Source organism: Pelodiscus sinensis, chromosome 23 (genome assembly GCF_052426305.1).
Source record: "Pelodiscus sinensis isolate ZL-2025 chromosome 23, ASM5242630v1, whole genome shotgun sequence".
NCBI classification, from domain to species: Eukaryota; Metazoa; Chordata; order Testudines; family Trionychidae; genus Pelodiscus; species Pelodiscus sinensis.
In genome coordinates, this window is record NC_143074.1 from 7,555,187 (window position 1) to 7,576,401 (window position 21,215).

The 21,215-nt window shown below is 53.9% G+C and overlaps 1 protein-coding gene across 2 annotated transcripts in view; it reads left to right on the top strand.

Annotated features, from left to right (window-relative positions):
- The window catches only part of LOC102449364 (CMP-N-acetylneuraminate-beta-galactosamide-alpha-2,3-sialyltransferase 4-like), a 32,132-nt gene extending 12,164 nt beyond the window's left edge, over window positions 1-19,968 (top strand). The window contains exons 2-11 of one of the 2 annotated variants that reach the window (XM_025183612.3): window positions 86-209; window positions 8,473-8,530; window positions 8,940-8,996; window positions 10,688-10,815; window positions 11,350-11,413; window positions 12,299-12,394; window positions 15,142-15,334; window positions 16,029-16,157; window positions 17,703-17,849; window positions 19,166-19,968. In XM_025183612.3, the coding sequence (XP_025039397.3) occupies window positions 110-209; window positions 8,473-8,530; window positions 8,940-8,996; window positions 10,688-10,815; window positions 11,350-11,413; window positions 12,299-12,394; window positions 15,142-15,334; window positions 16,029-16,157; window positions 17,703-17,849; window positions 19,166-19,282 (1,089 nt within the window). In that variant the 5' untranslated portion in view covers window positions 86-109 and the 3' untranslated portion in view covers window positions 19,283-19,968. 2 annotated transcript variants of the gene reach the window in all.
- Window positions 19,969-21,215: the final 1,247 nt, after the last annotated feature.

The following is a 21,215-nucleotide window of genomic DNA, read 5'->3' on the forward strand; positions in this document are numbered from 1 at the left end:
GCAAAGTCTAATGTCACGCTTCACCAATTTTTTTGAGCGATGAATTGATGGGTCTTCTCTGTTGGTTTTCTTTGTGCCTTTGCAGGCAGGGAAGGTAGGAGCTGCCGATATGAACCTTGAGGGGCTGGTGTGCTCCAAATTGCAGTGCAGATTCATCTTCGTCTTTCTCAGGAAGCTGTGGAGAGTGCTGAGGCTTCTGCTGAGTGTGGGTAAGAGAGCTTGATCTGACACTGAGTCCTGACACCCCGTGCCCTGCCCCGCTTGTTATTTGCATGTGGTCACCAGGAGCAAAGCCCCACTGCTCTATATAGTGATTGACAGCCCGTGCCCTGAAGAGCTTGCATTTTCAGTAGACAGGAGGGTGGCAAAGGGCCAGAAGGGATGAGGGAGGTGAGTGACGGGGATGGTCACAGGAGAGGTGTGATGGGAATGACTATGTGGAGAACTGGGCAGGGCTTAGCCAGGGTCTGGGCCATGGGCTGGAGTGTGCAGCCCACATCCACGCTGCGGAACATTCAGTCCCACTACTTCTCCCTGTGGCTGCAGGGGTCCCCGTGCACGGGTCGGTCTGGGTGCCCAGCACGAGAGAGCTCAGCAGTGTGGCCCTGCCGTGCAGCTACAGGTTGGACCTCCTTGGTCTGGCACCCTCAGGACCTGACCAGTCCTGAATGAGGGGATTTGCCAGACCAGAGGAGTCCCCTCCTTTCATGGCCCATGCTGCCCCACTGCCCCCAAGCTAGGGCTCCAGCCTGCTCCCACTCATGCCCCAGTCCCCTCGGGAGTTAGCTGCTGCCGGGGCCAGAGGGCTGGGTCAGAGCTCCCTGGCTGCTGCTGGGGCTAGAGCTTCCCAGCTGCTGGAACCAGAGCAGGGCTGTGGCCAGACCTCTGCCGCTGGGGCTGGAGTTTCACAGCTGGGGCCAGGGCCAGAGCTAGAGTTCCCTGGCTGCCGCTGGGGTCCGAGCTCCCTGGCCACTGCGGCTAGAACTCTCTGCCTTGCCACCCTCCCCTCCCCCCCGACATGGGGCTCCTGACTGAGTTGCTGGTCCCCCCCCCCACCGTGCTCCTGCCCCACGGCCAGACCTCCCTGTTCCTGGGCATTGTGGTCCGGGAACATCCGTGGTTCTGGTGTAGGGAGGCACAACCTGCAGTCAAGTTTGCACCTGCACAGCAGCTCGGCCACAACAGCATATTTCTCAGCCAGTCGTTCTTTTCCAAACCAAGCAGCCCATCTTGCGAAGACTTCCTAGCATTTACTACTGCAGTCAGTGACAGCGGAGCTACACCCAGTAGTAACCATCACTCCTGGTAGTAATCCTTTGCATTGCAATCATCAGGTGCCTAGTAATACAGCAGCTCTTGGGTAGGACTATGTATGTAGTTGGATCTAGGCTATTTTTAGAAAATTGAGTCACTTTAACTGTATTTGCCTGAGCGGTGGGAAAGAATAGCTTCTGTGTTGTTTTTTTAAATGTGAAAACCTCTTGTATTGTTTCCCACACTTACTGCAAAACAATCAGGTGGAATTTCACCGTGTTCTCCCTTCGTCCCAAAATGTTTGCTTTTGTGCTGTGAAAGAATGTGGATAATTTTAGTCCAAGCTGTAACTTTTTTCAAAATTGTGAGCACCTGAAAACTGCAGCTTAGACTGTGCAGTAGCCATGATCCCTGTTCAGTGGAGACCTGTACTTATGAGGAGCTTTCTGCTGGATGGGTTGGAGTGTGTGTGTGTGTGTGTGTGTGTGTGTGTGGGTGGATGGTAGGGTGACTAGATAAAAGTGTGAAAAATCAGGACAGGAGTGGGGTGGTAATGGGCGTAAAAGCCCCAACTATGAGGTCTGTCCCTAAAAAATTGGGACATCTGGTCACCCTACTAGATGGGTGGGTGGGCCAATGGAATCCACCAGGGGACTGGTGCTTGGGAACCCGTTCCACAAAGTGAGGCAGTCCTATTTTAATTAGAAGGTTTGTCTTTGGAAAATCATTGCTAAAAATGCAACCATCAGACCCTAAGTTTGAAAGCAGTGCACAGTGGTTGGATGACTATTGTGATGTTTGGCAAGGGGCATTATGAGAAAAGTCAAAATAAAATCCTTTGTTTTACAGTCAAAAGTATGTCAACTAATAGCTTTTAAATCTGAAAATCAATATTTCACTTGATTCATTTGGAGACGATACACGGCTAGCTTGGTAAAGATTCCTGGAGGGATTTTGCTTGACAGAAGGCTGGCTGTGTTGTCAAAAATGTAGATGTTTTTACATGTAAGATCAGTGAAGGTCGAGGGTGAAATCCTAGCTTCCTCACGGAAATCAATGACAAAACTCGCATTGACTTCCACCGAACCAGGATTTCATTTGTATTTTTCTTGTGGATTTCCCATGTCATGAGAGTCAGGGTGGTGACACACATGCACTTTCAGACAAGTTTTCCCCAAAAGGCCTCTGGGTTTTGGTGCAATACTCCCCCCTCCCTTTCAAGCCTGTGTCTCAGTGGTGTGTTCTTGTTTTCCTTCTGTGTTCATCACTTTAGTAGCCTCTGTGATATCCTGGTACCTTCCCAGTGGACTTCAGCCGTTCTCCTGGAAATCAGGCCTTGGGTGGGTAAATCTGGGCACCAGTTCCTCCAGATTCGGCATATTAGCTGAAGAACACCTGTGCTAGGCCACTGAGCTGATGTAACAGTCACTCCAGACGACCTCCTCCAGAAATGGCCTTAGTGTCTTTGCTACCCTCTATCCAAATGCAACTGACTCTTGGCCACCACGAGCAAACAGTGAGGCCCGGCCCATGACCATAGACCATGTCCACTAGGCCTTTTCCCTGATGTCTTTGCCTGTGTTTCACAGTTCCCCTTGCCAACTGCCGTGTGTGTGTGTGTGTGTGTGTGTGTGTGTGTGTGGCGGGGAGGGGGGGTGTTCTGTTGTGGAGGACATGTTGCTTGGTGTCCGGGCTGATCCCCAATCTGGCATTCCAAATGCAGTAGATGGGGGCCCACAAGAAACCTAGACTACCTTGCCTCTCTAGGCTCTGTATGCAAATTCTCCCCAGTGTCACAGATGCACAGGCTCTGAGAGAGAGAGAGAGAAGAAGAGAGAGAGAGAGAGAAAAGCTGCCACCATCAAGTGATTTACTGTAAAAAGAAAATAGGGGGAACACTTAAATTCCACCCCCAGAGGTACCCTAAAGAGCTTGGGGTGGGGGGAGAAAACCAAGCTGCCGTCTTTGGTTGCTGACTGCTCAGGCTAGGCAGGCAGACACATAAACACAGAGCCCCTGTTCCTTTCCAGGACACAAGAATCAAATCATCATCTTAGAAAGGTGATTTTATTAAGAAAACAAAATATCTACTTGATAACACATACTTGATAGTTACCTGTTACAGAGCAACTAAGTAAAACAAATTTAAAATACAGAGAAAATCTCTGTGGCAAATCTCAGGGTATGTCTACACTACAAAGTTAATTCAAACTAACAGCCATTAGTTTGAATTAACTTTAATAGTGGCTATACATGCAAACCGCTGTTTCAAATTTAATTCCAAATAGCGGAGCGCTTAATTCGAACTAGGTAAACCTCATTCTACGAGGAGTAACACCTAGTTCGAATTAAGTAGTTCGAATTAAGGGCGGTGTAGCCACTTAATTCAAACTAGCTGGAGGCTAGCCCTTCCCAGGTTGCCCTGGTGGCCACTCTGAGCCAAACCAGGAAAACTCTTCTGTCCCACTCCCAGCCCCGGAGCCCTTAAAAGGGAACGGTCTGCCCACGGTGCCTGTGCCAGTTGCAAGCCTGCCAGCATCCAGCCAGCAGACCCTGCACTTGGCACAGGATGAGCCAGCCACCCGCTGCCACCCAGCCCTCCACCTCTTCTCAGGACCAGGCTGGGAGCTCCCAGGAGCCTGCCTGGGGCCACAAGAGGTGGGGAGGCCTCCAATGTCCATGATCTCTGCACTAGGCACAGATACGCGGCAGTCTACAGCTGCATGGCTCCCAACCTGGCCACCAGAGGCCACATGCAGACCCAGGAGCAGGTCCGCTACAAAATAAAGGACCTGTAGCAGGCCTACTCCAGGGCCTTCCAACCAGGGGCCGACCCAGAAGCCTGCCCTCACTTTGAGGCCCTGGACAGCATCCTGGGGGCTCACACAGTCCATGCCCCCCGGGTGGTGGTCGACCCTGAGGCAGAAACAGAGGAAGAGGAGGACACCGAGAGCCAGGAGCCTGCCCAGGACCCAGGACCCCCCGAGTCATCCCACAGAGCACATCTGCTGTGTCGTCTGAGGCCGGGGAGGACTCCACATGTGAGTGCCATCATGGTCCCCTTATGTGTATGGGGGTGTGTGTGTGGAGAGGGAGCCCAGGGACCGTGCGCCTGGGCCTTGCCCATCATGGAGCAGCAGCTGGGTGTCATGCAGGGGTCCTGGCCCGTTCCCCACATGTCGACCTTGTCTTGCAAAGGGGGGTGGGTTTCACCCACTGTGTCCCCAGGGAGAACTGACCACTGCTCTTGTTTCAGCACAGCCGCAGCACCTGGAACTGCAGGGCCAGCAGGCACTCCCACAACTAGGTGGAGTACCAGCAGCGGCACCTGCAGCTACTGGGGCACCAGCTCCGCACCCAGGAGCACTGGGTCCGGGAGGACCTGCGGTTGCAGCAGCAGAGCTTGGAGGCGCTGGAGAATCAGGGCCATACCCTCTGAGGTCACCTCCAGACCCTGGTGGACAGGTTCCTGCCTCCTCCTGCTCCAGCCCCTGCGGCTGCCCCAGCTCTTGCTCCTCCTTCTACCCCTGTTCCCCCTCCCACTTCCTCTGCCTCGCCCCCCGTGCCTCCTGCCCGACCCTCCACACCCACTCCCCCGCAATGCCCCCGCATCCGCAGTGCTGCGAGACGGGAGAGCCAGCAAGACCCCAACCCTGAGCTTTCCCTTCCCTTCCTCCCCCTTCCAGCTCCCTCCTCCCAGGTTTCCCCCTCCCTTCTCTCACCCTTATTCCTCCCTCCCCCCACCCAGTTACGTAAAATAAAAGAGATTTTTGTTGTCAAAACAGGTGTCTCTATTTGACATTAGGAAGGGGGGTTAGGGAGGGGAAAGAGGAAGGAGGTGAGGGTGCAAGAAGGCCCCAGTGGGGTATGCAGGGAGAGTTTAGTCCTCATCCACATGGAAGCTCTCCCAGAGGGCTTCCTAGATCTGGATGGACCCCCGCTGGGCCTCCCGGATGGCGACGCTGCGGGGCTGAGCGTAGTGGCCAGCCATGCGCTTAGCCTCAGCCATCCAGACTGGCAGGAAAGCCTCCCCCTTCCTCTCACACAAATTGTGCAGCACACGACATGCTGCCACCACAGGAGGGATATTGTGCTTGGCGAGGTCGAGGCGGGTAAGGAGGCATCGGAATCGGGCTTCCAGGTGTCCGAAGGCCCCCTCCACCACAATGGGGGCCCTGGTGAGCCTGGCATTGAAGGCCTGCCAGGGGGGGTTGAGGTGTCCCATGTAGGGCTTCATTAGCCAGGGCTGTAGGGGGTAGACCGCATCCCCCACCACATGGGCATGTCCCCGTCCCCAACCCTGATGTGGTGGTCGGGGAAGAAGATTCAGGCGTGCAGCCTCCGGCACACGGAGGAGTTCCGGAACACCCTGGCGTCATGTGCCTTGCCGGATCAGCCCACATTAATGTCCGTGAACTGGTCCCGGTGGTCAGACACGGCCTGCAGGATGACGGAGAAGTAACTCTTGTGGTTGATATACTGGGAGGCCTGGCGTTCCATGGCACGGATGGGGATGTGCATCCCGTTGATGGCCCCCCTACAGTTGGGGAAGCCGAGGGTGCCGAACCCCTGGATGACCACGTCTGGGTCGGTGAGGCGGACCACCCTGTGGAGCAGCACACTGTTGATGGCCTTGACCACCTGCAGAGAGGCACACCAAACTGCAAATCACTGGAGTGCCCGGGTGGCTGGGAGTGTTCGTTCCCTTGCACTGCTCCCACTCCTGGAAGCAACCCCCGTTGCGATCCTGGCCACCGCAGGCGGCGTGTAGTACGGCCAGGACAGACCGAACTCTCCCATGCGGGGCACTTTTGCCTTTCATCCCCCCACCCCCGTTTTCCCTGGGGCAGCCCCCCCGCTCTCCCAGCCCAGTGGCCGGTGAGTGTCATACCTGCATGAGCACTGCTCTGATGGTGGATCTCCCCACGCTGAACTGGTTCCCGATGGATCGGTAGCTGTCTGGGGTGGAGAGCTTCCACAGGGCGATGGCCACATGCTTCTGGAGGGGGATGGCGGGCATCATGCGAGTGTCCCAGCACCGCAGAGCAGGGGTGAGCCACTCGCAGAGCTCCAGGAAGGTGTCCTTCTTCATCCTGAAGTTCTGGGTCCACTGTTGGTCTCCCCAGCGCTCCAGGACGATGCGGTCCCACCAGTCGCTGCTGGTGTCCACACGCCAGATGCGGCGGGGCACGCTGGCATCCGGGTGCTGCTGCGGCTCCTCCACGGCCCCCAGGGAGGCCAGGGGGAGGGGCAGGGGGCTGATGTGAACCAGATGATGCTGGCAGACTTGCAGCAGCAAGTCCAAAAACTGGAGCAGAATGCCCAGGGCGAGCTCTGGCTCCATGGTGCCAACTGCGGCGGCATCCCCAATGGGAACCACCGACGGCAGAGAGGGTAACGCTTTACCTCAGCGAGGTAGGCAAGCAAACGAAAAAGCTGAGAACCGGCTGTCTAGGGGGGTTTCTTTAAGCATGAGCCTCAGATAGCCTCAGACAGCAGCCACACAAAGCAACTACTGACCTGATGCCCTGCTGGAACCAGTTTCAGCTGCCCTTAAATGTGACCCAGCGTCCAATCAGTGTGGATGCACTATTTTGAATTAGCAAAATGCTAATTCGAATTAGTTTTTGGGTCTAGATGCGTTATTTCAAATTAGCTTATTTCGAATTAACTAATTTGAAATAAGTTAGTTCGAATTAGCACTGTAGTGTAGACATACCCTCAGATAGTGAATGGGGAGGGAAGGCTGGGTTCACACAGAGAAGTTCAAACTTAACAACCAAAATAAAGAAAAAAATGCCCGGATCGTGACTAGATACACTTTTCCCTTTACTCATGATCCACGCTGATCCATATTTCCTGGTCCCCATTCACTTGCATGTCCAATACTTCTTATAGGCATGGTCATTCTGATTACGGCATCTGCTCCCTCCAGCCCTTAACTGGGAATCACACAAAGGAAGAGCAGACCAGGTATCTACAGCCAATTCAGATTTCAGCAGTGTATCCCATTGGTTCTTCTGGTTCCTTCCCAACATCCTTGTGAGCTACTTGAGGAGCATGGCAGGCTCATTTCCTATCCTGGGGACATGGCAGGGCCTGTTACAAACACACAGGCTGAGGTGCAGCTTTCCCTATTAGCTCTCACCTGTTCTGGAGCTTATTGTGGATGGGGAGTATTGGGGCTGGCAGGCACCTGGGAGTCAGCGTCTCGCCCTCCGACTTTCCGTAGGTCCCTTTGTGTGCGCCCTTCATGCTTGTCAGGCCCCAGGCTCAGCTTTTTACAAGAGGGAGCCATGCAATCCCATGGATCTGAGACTGGGCCTGTGGGCTCCAGCACCGCCTGTTTGCCACTGAGAGCTTACAGCGAGTCCGAATGGGTTCACACCCCCGCAGAGACAGCTACCCCTCCAGGGAGCCAAGCCTAAGCCAGAATCGTAGAGGCAGAAGCAGCTGTCCAATGCTGCACGCTCTCCTAGAACTCATCTTGGCTCACTCTCTGTCTGCCTGATGTGTCCAGTGTCTCGGTGTCCCCGTCTTTTCAGCAGCTGCCTTAAGACACCCTGTTGTGTGGATGAGACAGGCAGAGAGAGCAGGGCGCGGCGAAGACAAATCCTTTGCCAGCTCTTCCCAGCAGAGGGCACACTCAGGGTTGCGGATGTAACTCAAGGCTGCTCTCTGTAGTGCACGGTGCGCGTGGGGGTGGGGGCGCTCAGGGCCAGCACTTCTGGGTTCTGGTCCAGGCCCTGCAAGGGATGCTGCACTTAAAGCCGGGGGCTGGGAGTCAGGGCTCAGGGGTCCTCTCTCTAGTTCTGCTGCTGACTCTGTGCAGGGTGTGGCCACTTAACCGAGGACAAGTCACTTAACCTCGCTGTGCTGTGATTAGGAATAATACCGACCCTGTGAGGTACTGCAAGGCTCTGTCTGCAAAGTGCATTGGGGCCGGGGGCTGGGATGGAAGTTGCTGTAGAAATAGAAGGGATTATTAACAGTCAGTGCCATTCAGTCCTGGCTGGCAATGAGGGACTAGTTCTGCTCTAACCCCCCAGGGGCTCCCTGCTCTGGAACAGTATCTGCAGGATTTCAGCCATGTGGCTGAAACTCGCCTCAGTCTGGTGTGCATTTGGGAGGCTGTGCGGCAGGGGGGCTTGGCTGCCAGGCTGAGGACATTGCTCCCCTGTTTCACTGTGTCTGTCTGGTGTCTGTTTCCTTCAACAGTGCTCAGTGTGCAGGTTGTCCAGTACTGCAAGAAGATGGCGCATGATGTTCCCTTTGAGTAAGTCTGCTTGCCCTGATGTGTGTGACATTAGGCTCATGAGCTAGATACACACCTTACTGGGAAAGCTCGGACCTTTCTCTCTTCGGGCAGTGGAGACTGCTCGCTCCCAGCTTGGGCCGTGGGGAGTTTGGGAGAGCCGTGTTGTATCTGGCCAGGAGATGGCTGCATTGTGTGGCTGGAAGAATGGGACAGGAGAGGAAAATAGTGGGTGACCAGGGAATCATGGAAGGACTCGATTCTAACCCTGAAGGCTTCCCACAGTGGGGTCCCTGGCAGGTGGGGGAGAGGGAGCCGGAGGGGTATGCTAAAGGATAGTTCTGGGAGTAGGCCCCTGATGGGCTAGAAGGGAGGAGGCTATGGCAAGGCAGTAAGGGCTGGGACTAAAGGAGACATGTCTCTTTCACAGGAAGGACATCAACATTTGCAGGAAGCACTTTGCCTGGAGAAATCCCATTCTTGGCAGGTTTGTTAGTTGCTTTTGGTTTGTTGCCTGTTGGCGAGGGCGGGTTTGACAGTCTGATCAGTGGATGTGCAGGAGAAGGGCAGTCCCGGTGTGTGGGGAATCCAGCAGACAGGATGGGGAACGTGCAAGTCGTGTCACTGCCATGAAGTCAGTGAAGGAGCTGTGGTGAAATAGAAGCAGACGTCCCCTTTACCCGAGAGAAATCAAAAGGTGACTCAGCATTTCCAGGATGTCCGGAGGCCAAGGCAAGGGGAAGTGGTGTGCTCAGAGAGGATTGCACTGTTGCAGGCTGGGCTGAGATGTGGGGCAGAGCCAATCAGGGCTAATGGGGAGGGACGTGGCTCCATTCCTGGAAGCATTTGGAGAGAGCAGAAAAGCATGTGAGTACCCTAGGTCAGTGACTCCCAGGAGATGACTACTCCTTTCAGGAGTCTGATTTGTCTTGTGAACGCCAAGTTTCATTTCACTTAAAAACTATTTGCTTGCAAAATCAGACATAAAAATATGAAAGTGTCACAGCCACACTAGCACTGAAAAATTGTTTGCTTTCTGACTTGTACTGTATAATTATACAGTAAATCAATTGGAATATAAATATTGCACTTACATATAGTGTATAGTAAGTAGATAATATACAGAGCAGTATAGCCACGAATGAATCATAGAATCATAGAACCATAGAGCTTGAAGAGACCTTAGAAGGTCATCAAGTCCAGCCCCCTGCCCTAGGCAGGACCAATCCCAACTAAATCAACCCAGCCAGACTTGTCAAGCCGAGACTTAAACACCTCTAGGGAAATGTTAGTTTGTACTGACTTCACAGGTGCTTTTTATCTAGCCTGTTATAAAACTAGACAAATCTCTAGGGGTGTGTCTAGACTATAGGGTTTTATCGACAAACGTGGACTTTTGTCGACAAAACTATACCTGCGTCTATACTGCTGCTGAGTTCTGTCGACATAACGTCAACAGAACTCAGCAGTTTTGTCGACGGCTGTAAACCTCATTCTATGAGGAATAACGCCTTTTGTCGACAGAGTTCTGTTGACAGAAGGCATTATTGCATCTACACTGTCCTTTGCATCTACACTCTCATGTTGACAAAGCAGCTTGCTTTGTCTACAGAACTGGATGTAGTCTAGACACTCTTTGTGGACAGAAGCTTTGTCGACAGTATCTGTCAACAAAGCTTCTGTCGACAAAAGCCTGTAGTCTAGATGTACCCTGGATGTCCTAGTGTAGAAAACTCCTTTGTTAGTATTTGCAAAATGCTTTGAAATCTCGTGATGAACTCTTCAGACATAGAATCGTAGAATCATAGAACCATAGAGCTGGAAAAGTCCTCAGACGGTCATCAAGTCCAGGCCCCTGCTCTACGCTGTCCTTTGCGTCTACACTTTCATGTCGACAAAGTGGCTTGCTTTGTCGACAGAACTGGATGTAGTCTAGATGCTCTTTGTTGACAGAAGCTTTGTCGACATTATCTGTCAACAAAACTTCTGTCGACAAAAGCCTGTAGTCTAGACATACCCTAGATGATTTGATGTACCCCCGGAAGACCACTCCATACCCCTGGTTGAGAACCGCTGGCCTAGGTGAGCCTGGATGCTCAGCCCATGTGGAGTGGCTGTGCCTGGCGTCTCCTCCCTGGCCCCTGCTATGCTGCTAACAGCGTGCTTCCTTCTTGCTAGGTTTGAGCCTGACTGGAAGCCTTTCCTGACCAGCAGGGAGTTATTCTGGCAGGACAACACCCCGGAGAGGAGAAAACTAAACAACCTTCTCCAGTTCCACATGCTTCCCTTTGGGCTGAACAGCTCTGGTATCAGTCTTACCCTCCTCAAACACACCCTGCACTCGTGGTTAGCACATGGGACTGGGGGTGGTGAGGTATCCTAGCTGTTAGAAATGCCTCTCTCTCACGCAGCCACAGAGAGAGGTGGAGGGCAGCGCAGGGTGGCAGCAGCCCCTGTCCAGGGGTGGTCTGAGCTCCCAGGACTGAGCTGAGCTGCTGGCCAGCCTGCTAAAAAAATTACTAGTGGAGGGGGGGATGCGTTTAGTCGATAGCATTAACTGGTCAGCTTTTGCTTATTGCAACCCTAGTTCTGAACTTTCCCAGCCTTTGCCACACTATTTGTGTTTGGGAGGGCGTGATGGAAAACCTAGGCTAAATATGATCCCTGCCCCCAAAGAGTTTGCAAACTAATATGTGCACAGTGACCTGGTGAGTGAAAGCCATGGGAGCAGTGGGGAAATGGAGCGAAGGGAGGGCAAAGGGGACAGCGATTCAGGCTGTTTGGGACAAGGGGCTCCCCTAGGCAGATGGCCGTGTCACCTCTTTCTCCTGTCCTTCCAGTTCTCGATGCGTTCCGTACGTTGCAGCTCCTCCCGCAGCAGGAGATGCCAAAGTCCATTGAGCGGTAGGGGGCTGGGCTGATGGGTGGGTTGGGGGGCAACGGTGGCTGTTCGTGGTGGGGAAACCTCAAAAAAAGAATGTAGTAGCTTGATTGGAACCTTTGTGTCTGAGGCTCATTAGAGCTGTCCCATTCTCGCCTCCCCCGCCACCCGTCCACCCTGCTGACACCCCGCATCCCCTCCTCACTTCCCACAAGGCCCCTCCTTCTCTCCCTGCAGGCCCTTCTGAACTTATCCTGCTAGGCTGCCTCAGCCCCCAGCTGCCTCCCTGTAATTTCCATTACACCCTGTTCTTTCTCCTCCTCCCCCATCACCATCAGGCTCAGAAGCTCCTTCTACCTCCTTGCTGCGCAGGGCGGCTCAGGGCACACGGAGTTACGGGCACGAATCTGTGGGTCTTGCCCACTACTGGCTTTGAAGCATGGTCCATCTTCTAGGCAGTGCTTGGCCGCTGGGTTGCTTTCCCTTCCCACCAGTGTCCCTTGTGGCCTTGTCACTGCTGCCCTCCCTCTCTGTCAGCTTAGCGGATGCTATCCCCAGGTTCCTTAGCATGCTGATGCTTTGTTCTGTCTGCCCCCCTCCTGCTCACGGGGCAGGGCCCACATCCGGCCAAGCAGAGTGCAGCATCCCAATGATGCTGGCTAAGGGATGAGCTCTCTGGGTGGGACTGGCAGCTCTCCGTACCTTGCCACCCTGCTGCTGGTGCCTGAGCACAGCAGGAGCCATCAGACTCTTCTGATGCTCGTCTGAGGTCCAGGCTTTCTCTGCTCTGCAGACGCCTGGCTTTGTCCTGGGAGACCCGCCAATATGCCAGACAAGTCCTGGGGGCTGTTGCTCTGTGGGGACTGGGCTGGACAGGGCCTCACATTCATTCCATTGACTCTGTCCAGTCTTCGGTGCCGAAGGTGCGTTGTGGTCGGCAACAGTAACTCCATCCGTGGCCGAGGCTTCGGGGCGGTGATTGACTCGCACAACGTCGTCATAAGGTACGGCATGCTCCCCGGGACTGACGGTAACATGGTGAGCGAAAGCCACGGGCAGCATGGGGACCAAAGGACGGATGAACAGTGCTTAGCAATTCTGGAGTGTAACAGCCTTGACCTCCGAGTTCAGGGAGCTTAATGGCCTTGGCCCAACACACAAGTAGATGCCACGCACAGCCTCCAAGGTCTCAGGCCTCACCCCTGGGGGCTGCATGGGTCCGTCCACACGGCAACAAACCCCCGTGGGCTGAGCCCAATCATTTGCAGTGCAATGTTTAGAGCCACAGGCTACAGTGAGCAGATGTTCCATGTCTAAAAGGACAGTCCTGTATTTAAGCCTTCCTGCAGGTGTCCTGAATTTTGCTTAAAGACGGGCGTATTTTCTGTCTCCCCGCATCAGTCCTGTGGGTCACGCTGCTGGCCAGATCCCTGCATGCCAGCTGCCCAACCCCAGCAGCTAGTGCAGGGGAGGGGACGTCCAGTGGCAACACGTGTGCAAAGCTGGCGGCAAGACAGAGCTGTCAGCCACTTCCCCTGCTGGTCCATCAGTGCAGCATCAGCTCTCAGCCGGTGGGCCCAACCCCCATCCCATTTCTGGCTGGCACTGCTTGCCTACTGCCTGCTGTGAGCAGTGGGGGCGGGGGAGTGCAGGCAGGCGGTGACTAGTTACTTGCTGTCTCATCAGTTCTGTACGTGCTCCTCTCCCGGATACAGCCCTTCCTGCCCCCAGCCCTGCGCTTCTCCCTCTCCCTCACTGCAGGGCACACCCCTTCCCGGTGCTTTGCAGAGAACCAGCTCCTGGGCAGAGCGCTCAGCTCACAACAGCCTGGCTGGCTGGCTCCTTCCTTCCCCCACTGCCTGTGCCTGGGCTGGTGACCTGGGGAAGGCCAAGATCCTCCCGCCCAGGGCGTTGGGCAAGAGGAGCCAAGCCCTGCACTGCACAGGCACGGGGCAGCCTCTCTGCCCCTCGGCTAAGCTCTGGTATGGATGTTGCGGGAAGCAATTTCCAGCTTTTCGTGCCCTGATTCTGCAAGTTTCACAGCAGTCCCCTGAGCAGGGGCTTAGCATCCTCTTCACCTGGCCCAGGAAGTACAGGGCTGCTTCATCCCCGTGGCACCGGCTCCTGCTGAGCCACCTCTCTGGTCATGGTCCTGGAGCACCTGCAGCCAGGTTCCCTGGGCATTCCTGCAAAGTGCATTCTTAGGGCTTAACCCCTTCCTGCCTGTGCTCTACCAGGGACAGGAGCTGTGTTATGTTGGTGGCCAGCAGCAGTCTGGAGGTTCTAGCTGCCTTCTAGCATTGTGCAGGCAGGAAGGGACGAGCTGCTTCCGGTCACAGGGAGAGGGGGTGTAGGGGGTGGGGGAGTGGAGATGAGTTCTGCAAAGACATAGGCCTGGTCATCCCTTCCCCCGCCACCATCTCCTGCGGCTGGATGCACTCCTGGCCCTCCTCCCTCCCCTGTAGGGCTCGGACACCTCGATGTTAATTTGAACATTTGCACTGCGTAATTCTGATTGGTTCCTGTTCAACTCGCAAGGCACCGTATTTGGCTTAGGGAAATATGGTCTCCACCCCACAGCCCCAGTCCTGCAAGCCTGAGTCACTTGACCTGGGCCAGCGGTGCCCTGGCTGTGGGCCGTTTATTGCAGCGTTGATTAGAGATGCTAGTGAGTAGTCAACTAGTCAACTATGCTTATTGGGTAGTCGACTGGAGTATCGACTACTCATCCATCCCCCCCTCCCGAGAGGCTGCAAAGTGGGAAGGGAAATAAGAGCTGGTACTGGGAGGAGTCAGCTTAAAAGCTGGTTCCACCCAGCACCATCTCTGTGGTGCCACCCGCCGCCTCTATTGGGGCAGTGGGGGGGAGATGGGGGGGCTGCTGCGAAACAGCCTCTGCCCGTGGTAGGCTAAGGCTTGCTGTGGGCAGACGCTGCTCTGTCAGCAGCCCCTGTCCATAGGGGTCCTAGTGGGGAGCTGCCCCCCCGCCCCGGGACAGGGGCAGCTGCCACCAAGCACCCCCTGTTTTGGTTGCCTGGGCTGGCTGCCGTGAACAGGGGCTGCTGGACGCAGCACAAGCTGAGACGAGAAGTCCCGGCTTGCACTGGTCCAGGACGCTGCACCTCTGCATTTTAAGTGGCTCTTATTTCATTTAAAATGCAGAGCTGCAGTGTTAGTGGCTCAGTCCTGGCTCAAGCCAGCTCCTGGAGCTACCCCGCTGCAGCTCTGCCAAGTGGCCCTTATCTACTAATCATTGACTACACTCTTGTATCGACTACACAGTTAGCCAGATCATCGCAATTTAACATCCTTAGTGTAGACCTGCCCTTTGACCTCTTCAGTTTGCTCATTCAGTAGAATGGTTTGTGGTCAAGGCCTTGGTTTGGTACTGGGTTTAAATTCTGGCTCCTCCATAAACTTCCTGAGTGAAAGTCACTTGATTTCTCTGTGCCTCCATTTCCCATCTGCAAAATGGGGCTACATTCATCCTGCCTTCTGCCCCCTTTGTCTTTATTTAGACCATGAGCTTTTTGGACCATGGACCATTTCTCACTCTGTGTAAATGCAGCACCTACTGCAGGGGAACCGTGCTATCATTTGAAGACGCTAGGTGTTGAATGACATGAAGTAGTAAAATAAAATAACCCCACACATCTAACAAGTCTGGTCCCAGCCAGCAGTGGCATATGACCTGTTCTGTGAGAGCCTGCATATCTGGCACGCTCTCAGCACTCTGCCTTGCCCTCCTCAGGTTAAACAACGCTCCAGTGAAAGATCACAAGGCAGATGTGGGTGAGAGAACCAGCATCCGGCTCTTCTTCCCCGAGTCTGCGGTACCCAACCCTCTGGATAACAACAACAATGAAACGCTGATGGTGCTCATTCCGTTCAAGAGCCTGGATTTTACATGGGTGATGGAGATGCTGCTGGATACGAGGAATAAGGTGAGGCATCTCAAAGAGCTACTGGGAAGTGCTGGGCCAGGTTGCATGAGATAAGATGTTTTAGGGCTCTGTTGTCCTCTTCCATATTATGGGCGTTCCCCTTAGCAACGTGCCAAGAGCAGTGGGACGACCCCAAACTTCTGCACTGATTAGGCCTCAGTTGGAGTATTGTGTCCAGTTCTGGGCCCCACATTTCAAGAGAGATGTAGAGAAACTGGAGAAGGTCCAGAGAAGAGCAACGGAAATGATTAAAGGTCTAGAAGACATGACCTGTGAGGGGAGACTGAAAGAACTGAGCTTGTTTAGTTTAGAAAAGTCCTGCCCACCATGGGAGTGGCAGAACAGCCAACACACACACAGGCTGCCCCCAGGGAAGGTGGGATAAGGGATGCCCTGAAGACAAGGTGGTGGACTAGGAGACAGGGGCACTTGCTTGTGGAGGGCAGGGTGGTGGATTCAAGTCCCAGCCACCTAGGGAACAGCAAAACAGCCAACACACTGGCTGCCATGGTGGAAGGTGGGATAAGGGACGCCCTAAGGTAAGGCTCTCTGTGCTAATTCCCATAGCTGAGCTAGGTATTTGTTTACTATTTGTACAAACCCCCTGCCCTCGGATACTCCTCCTCTTCCTAACAGGTATGGCTATTGCAGCTGAATCCATCTCTCTCTCTCTCTCTCTCCATCCCTCCTGCAGACTGTAGAGGGGTTTTGGCGCAAGCCTCCTAGTGAATGGAAGTGGAATACCTCTTACCTGCGGATTCTGCACCCTTATGTCACCTACCAAGCCACATACAAATTGCTTCAGCTGAAGAAGAAGGGCAAGGTACGGCCCAGACTGCCTGGCAAGGAGAAAGCTTCAGGGTGCTCTTTGCCGCCGTTAGCCTTGTGCCTTCCTGCCTCTGCCAGGAATCGCAGAAGGAAATGGAGGGGTGAGGGGCGAGACCTGTTCGATCCCATCTGCCTGCCCCGTTCAGGCGCAGGCCTTTAGTGTGGCTCTGGTGCCGCGGGAGATGGAGGTTTCGACACCATCCACCGGGAGACTATTCCACCGCTGGCTGTGTCCACATCTTACTGAGATCCAGCCTACGTTTCGCTTTCCTAATTTCATACTCTGTGGCCTTGCTGTGCCACGGTGCGCAGTCTCTCCCAGCGTGGACAGTGCTGAGCTTCCCTTTCCCTGTCAGGTGGGCCTCTACTGAAAATGGGCTTCTGCAAGAGGATAGGAAGTTAGGTCTGCATCCCCTAAAGCAGTGAAGTATGGAACAGACCTAATCCTGACAACTCCTTCCATAGCATGAGTTTCCCCTCCCATTGGGGCACTGAGGATTATCTGGTTAATAAGTATAATCATTCTTTGTCTTTTGTCCAGATCCTCAAAGCACTTTGCAGCCATTAATTAATTCAGCCCCGCAGCCACCACTCGGAATGAGGGAAGCATTATAATCGGTGTTTTCTGAGGGAGAAGCTGGGGCAGACAGTGTCTGAATGACCTGCCCAAGGTCAAGCAGTGATTAGTAGCCAGGGTTGGATTTGTGACTGGGACCTAAGTCTCTGGATTGCCAGACCTGGGCTCCATAATTTATCCTTGCTGAAATGCATGGAAGTGCTACAATCCATGCAGAAAGCGCTAAATGTTACTTAGATGCCATAGAATCAGAGGACTGGAAGGGACCTCGAGGGTCATCTAATCCTGTCCCCTGCTCTCATGACAGGACTAAGTATTATCTGCCATCCCTCACAAGTATTTGTCTGACCTGCTCTTAAAAATCTCCTATGATAGAGATTCCACGGCGTCCCTAGGCAATTTATTCCAGAACGGATGGTACATTTTCTCCTGAGCCCAGCTTTGTGGCTGTTCCGCTTGGCATCTTCTGTGTCTTCTAAATAATTCAGGTGTTTGTAAATGCCTATGTTGCCTTTAAATGACTGGCTGGTTTTGTAACTTTTAGGCTACAGACTGGAATTTAATGCACAAGCTCGAATTTAGCACACTACTAAGACACCAGTCAGACAGAGTATATACAGACACTAGGCACAGGGACAGACTACATGCCTGCTCAGTTCCTTTCCGAAGCTTATACATCTCTGTTGAGGTTAACATTTGATTTTTCCAAAGGCCCCGTTCTCGCTAGAGGCTATCTTGTTCTGCACAGCCTCACTTTAAAAGATGGACCAAGGGGTTATGTCATCGAAAGAGCAAGGCCTATAAACTCAGCCCTTCTGTGCCTGTCTTGGTATTTTGCTGTTCAGTAGGGCATGAAGGGGGCAGTGGGTCCCAAGTGCAGCCAGGTTGCTGGGTGCTGGGTGGTAAAAGCTGAGCTCAGAATGCATAATGTTATTCGAAAATGTGTCACGTCTTTGTATCCAGCAATATTCTACCACGGGAATCATCGCCTTGAACTTAGCCCTCCATATCTGCCATGAAGTGAATATCGTAGGGTTTGGTTACCCTGAGCGGCATGACAACACCACGCCGGTGCACTACTATGACACGGAGCATCTGAGCCAGGAATTGGTAAGATTGTCCTGGTCCTGCTGACCTGTTCTTTGTGGTGACACTCTCTGGGGGATGCTGGGACTGGAGTAGCTGGGAGCTCCCCCAGGCTCACTGCTCCTTCACCAATATCCACAGTGACTCCTGCTGGGAGAGGCTGGGACCAGAGTAGCTGCTGGGAGCTCTCTGAGAGGGCTTCAGATGCAGACTATGTATACTCCAGTGCAGCATTTGGAATGAGCCCAGTCCAGTGCCCACTGAAATCAACAGGAGTCTTGCTATTGACTCTAGGGAGAGCTGGTCTCCCCTCATTGCCTTCACTGTCTTGTTTGCCTGCTCCTCCCTGGTGTCAATCTTCATGCTCATGCATCGGGGCCTGCAAAGCCACTTTCCTGATTTAGTGCAAATCCCCATTTAAGTCTCACTTTTCCATGCCACCTGCGAGAAACGAGGCAGCTGAGCCATTCCTTTGTTTAAAATACAGAAACCTGTGCACCACTTCAGAACTGTATTGTCATAGCACTGTTAACCCTTGCCTTTCCTGGCCCTTTTTATAAGTGTACATTATTAACAGTAGTGGCACCTAGAGCCAGGTACTGAGGAGGGGTCCATCTTGTGGAGGTGCTATAAACACACTGGCTGCGTCTACACTGGCATGTGCCTTTGCGCAAAAGCATCCATGCCAGTGTAGACGCTCTCTTGCGCAAGAAAGCTCCAATGGCCATTTTAGCCATCGGGCTTTCTTGCACAAGAAATTAACGTTGCCTGTCTACACTGGCCTCTTGCGCAGGAATACTTGCGCAAGAGGGCTTATCCCTGAGCGGGAGCGCCAGAGTATTTAGGCAAGAAGAGCTGATTTTGTACATTACAACGTCAGTGTTCTTGCGCAAATACTTGCGGCTAGTGTAGACAGGCGGCAAGATTTTGCGCAAAAGCAACTGCTTTTGTGCAAAATCTTGCCAATGTAGACACAGCCACTGTGAGAGGCAGCCTCTGCCCCAGAGAGCTTACAAACAGGATGGACAGAATAAGCATGAGAGTGGAAACAGAGAGGGATGAAGTGACATGACCAAGGTTATGCCGCTGGCAGGTGCTGGGAATAGAACCCAGGTTGCCTGATTCTATAGCCACAGCATCATGCTGATGTTAGTCTGTAAATTCCATGGGGTAAGGATCTTTATGCAGGTCCCCTGATGGTCTAAACTGGAGTCACTCCACTAACACCGATTACACCAGCAGTGAATCTGGCTTGCTTTCTGTCTGTGCTGCACGACACCCAGCACATGATTCTGGGTGTTGTGAGAAACAATCAGTAACAACAGCACTTCTCTCTGCAGTTCATGATGCACAACATCACCGCGGAGCAGGAGTGGCTGCTGAAAATGATCGAGCGGGGGATGATATCCGACTTGATGCGTCCTTCCTCCTGGTCTTGGGGCCCCTGGCTGGGGTGATGCTGCGTGATGTTCCAGGAGCTGTTGCTCCATGCACTCATGTTGGGCCACAGTTGGCTTTTACTCTGGTTGTTCTGTGCTGTACTGGACTGGGCAGGCGTTTCCCTGTTTTGTGTCTGGTGGCAATGAGCCATGGCCCTTTGGCATTTGGCGGAATGACTTTTGCTCTCATGGCCTGTGACCTTTGCCTCTAATCACTGATTCAGGGCTTCCTTGGTGGAGGAGCAACAGTGTCAGATGGTGCTTCCTGCACCCTTTTGCCTCCTCTGCTTTGCCTGCTAGTCACGTGTGCTCCTTTGAGTTGAGAGGTTAAAGCCCCCAATGATGATTGTAAACAAGGCCCCTTGTAGTTCCAGCACCTTTCTCCGGAGCCTCAAGTGAGCAGGAACGGGTCCCATTGGCGTGCAGAAGGACCTGCCGAGCGCTCAGAGGATCGTGTGTTTCAGGTGCTCTTTGAAAAGCTGGGGAATGTTACTGGCAGCAGGACCGTGCTGTTGAGTTTTTCTGTTGGGCAATAAAGAAAGAGCTGGTTTTAAGTGGGCCCAGGAGTGTCTGATTGTCACCAGGGCTGTAGGGACAGGGCTAATGTGGATGACTGGATGCATCTGGATGCTACAAACTCTTTGCTGCTCCTGGATCCACAGTGCCTGCCCTCCGTTCCTGCTCACTCTTCATGGCTTTGCCTGGCCCTCCGCATCTGCCATGACCACAAGGTCACCCTCCATCCCAGTGCTCACTCAGCAGGCGCTGGACAGTTGCTGGTCCATTATCACATTTGCCAGAATTCCTCCTTGATTCAAGTCTCAGCTGTAAAGCTGGTGCAGTGCTAGTCCATGAATCCCACCCACTGAGAGACTGCTTCCTTCTACCCTCCCCTCTGGCCTCCATCCCCCCGCCTCCCCTGGCTCTTGCAGTGCTCCTTCATTGCCAGTCCCCTCTCCCCATGCCCAGGAGAGCTCCCGTGCCCTGTTTGCTCACCCTTCTCCAGCCTCCCCATCCCAGCCTCACTGGAAGGCCTTGCCTATGTAGGTGTAACCCAGGGCTGGGCAAAATATGGCCCAGGGGCCAGATCTGGCCTGCGGACGCAGCAGCGAGCCTCACGCAGACTCCCTGCTTGCCCTGCATCCCCCTGTTCCCCCCACCGGTCAGAAAAGCGGCTGCTGCAGCTGTTTCTTTTTGAAGAACAGGCAGCGTGGGAATCACTCTGCCCCCTCCCCTCAGGCTCTTAGTCACCAATGCACGGAGCCCCTGCAGCCTGTGCAGGGGGCGGAGCAGGCAGGGAAGCTGCCCGAGAACCTTGCTGGGCTGCTGGCCGGGAGTCGCCCAGGCAGGTCTCCCAGTCCCTCTGCCCCCACCCACTCCTACCCCACAAAGCCAAACCCTTTGTACCTCTCCTGAATCCATACCTCCTCCCAGGCCCTGCTCCTCCAGGGTGACATAGTGATCCCTGTATCTCCCAAGGGTGGATACCTTGTTTGGAGTAGAGCTATCGAGCCAGCACAACTCCCCTGTGTAGACAAGGGCTTTGCCTCCCCTCCCTGCAGCTAGGGTGCACGGCACTCAGAGCTGCTATCTGCACTTCTTTTTACCTTGTTAACTCCCTGGCTTTGACTCTGCTCCATTCTCCTCCCCCTGCATGTCACATTGGACATTGTGAACTCTTCCTTCTGGCCCCACCTCTCCCCTGCAAGCCAAGCCGCTGCGTACAGATCTGTGCCTGTATGCATGGAGCCGAGGGGGGGTGATTCAGAATAAAACCGGAAGGGGAAGGTGCCCGGGGTCAGAGTGTGGGTGGCTGCTACGCTGAGTTTGGGGAGGGAAGGTGCTGATGCCGAGGGCTCCAAAGAGCTCGGTGGAGGATTCGTACTCCCACGATAACATGGATCCCCACCCATGGGCTGAGTCAAGCCGCCAACGCTGGCGTGGGGGAGGT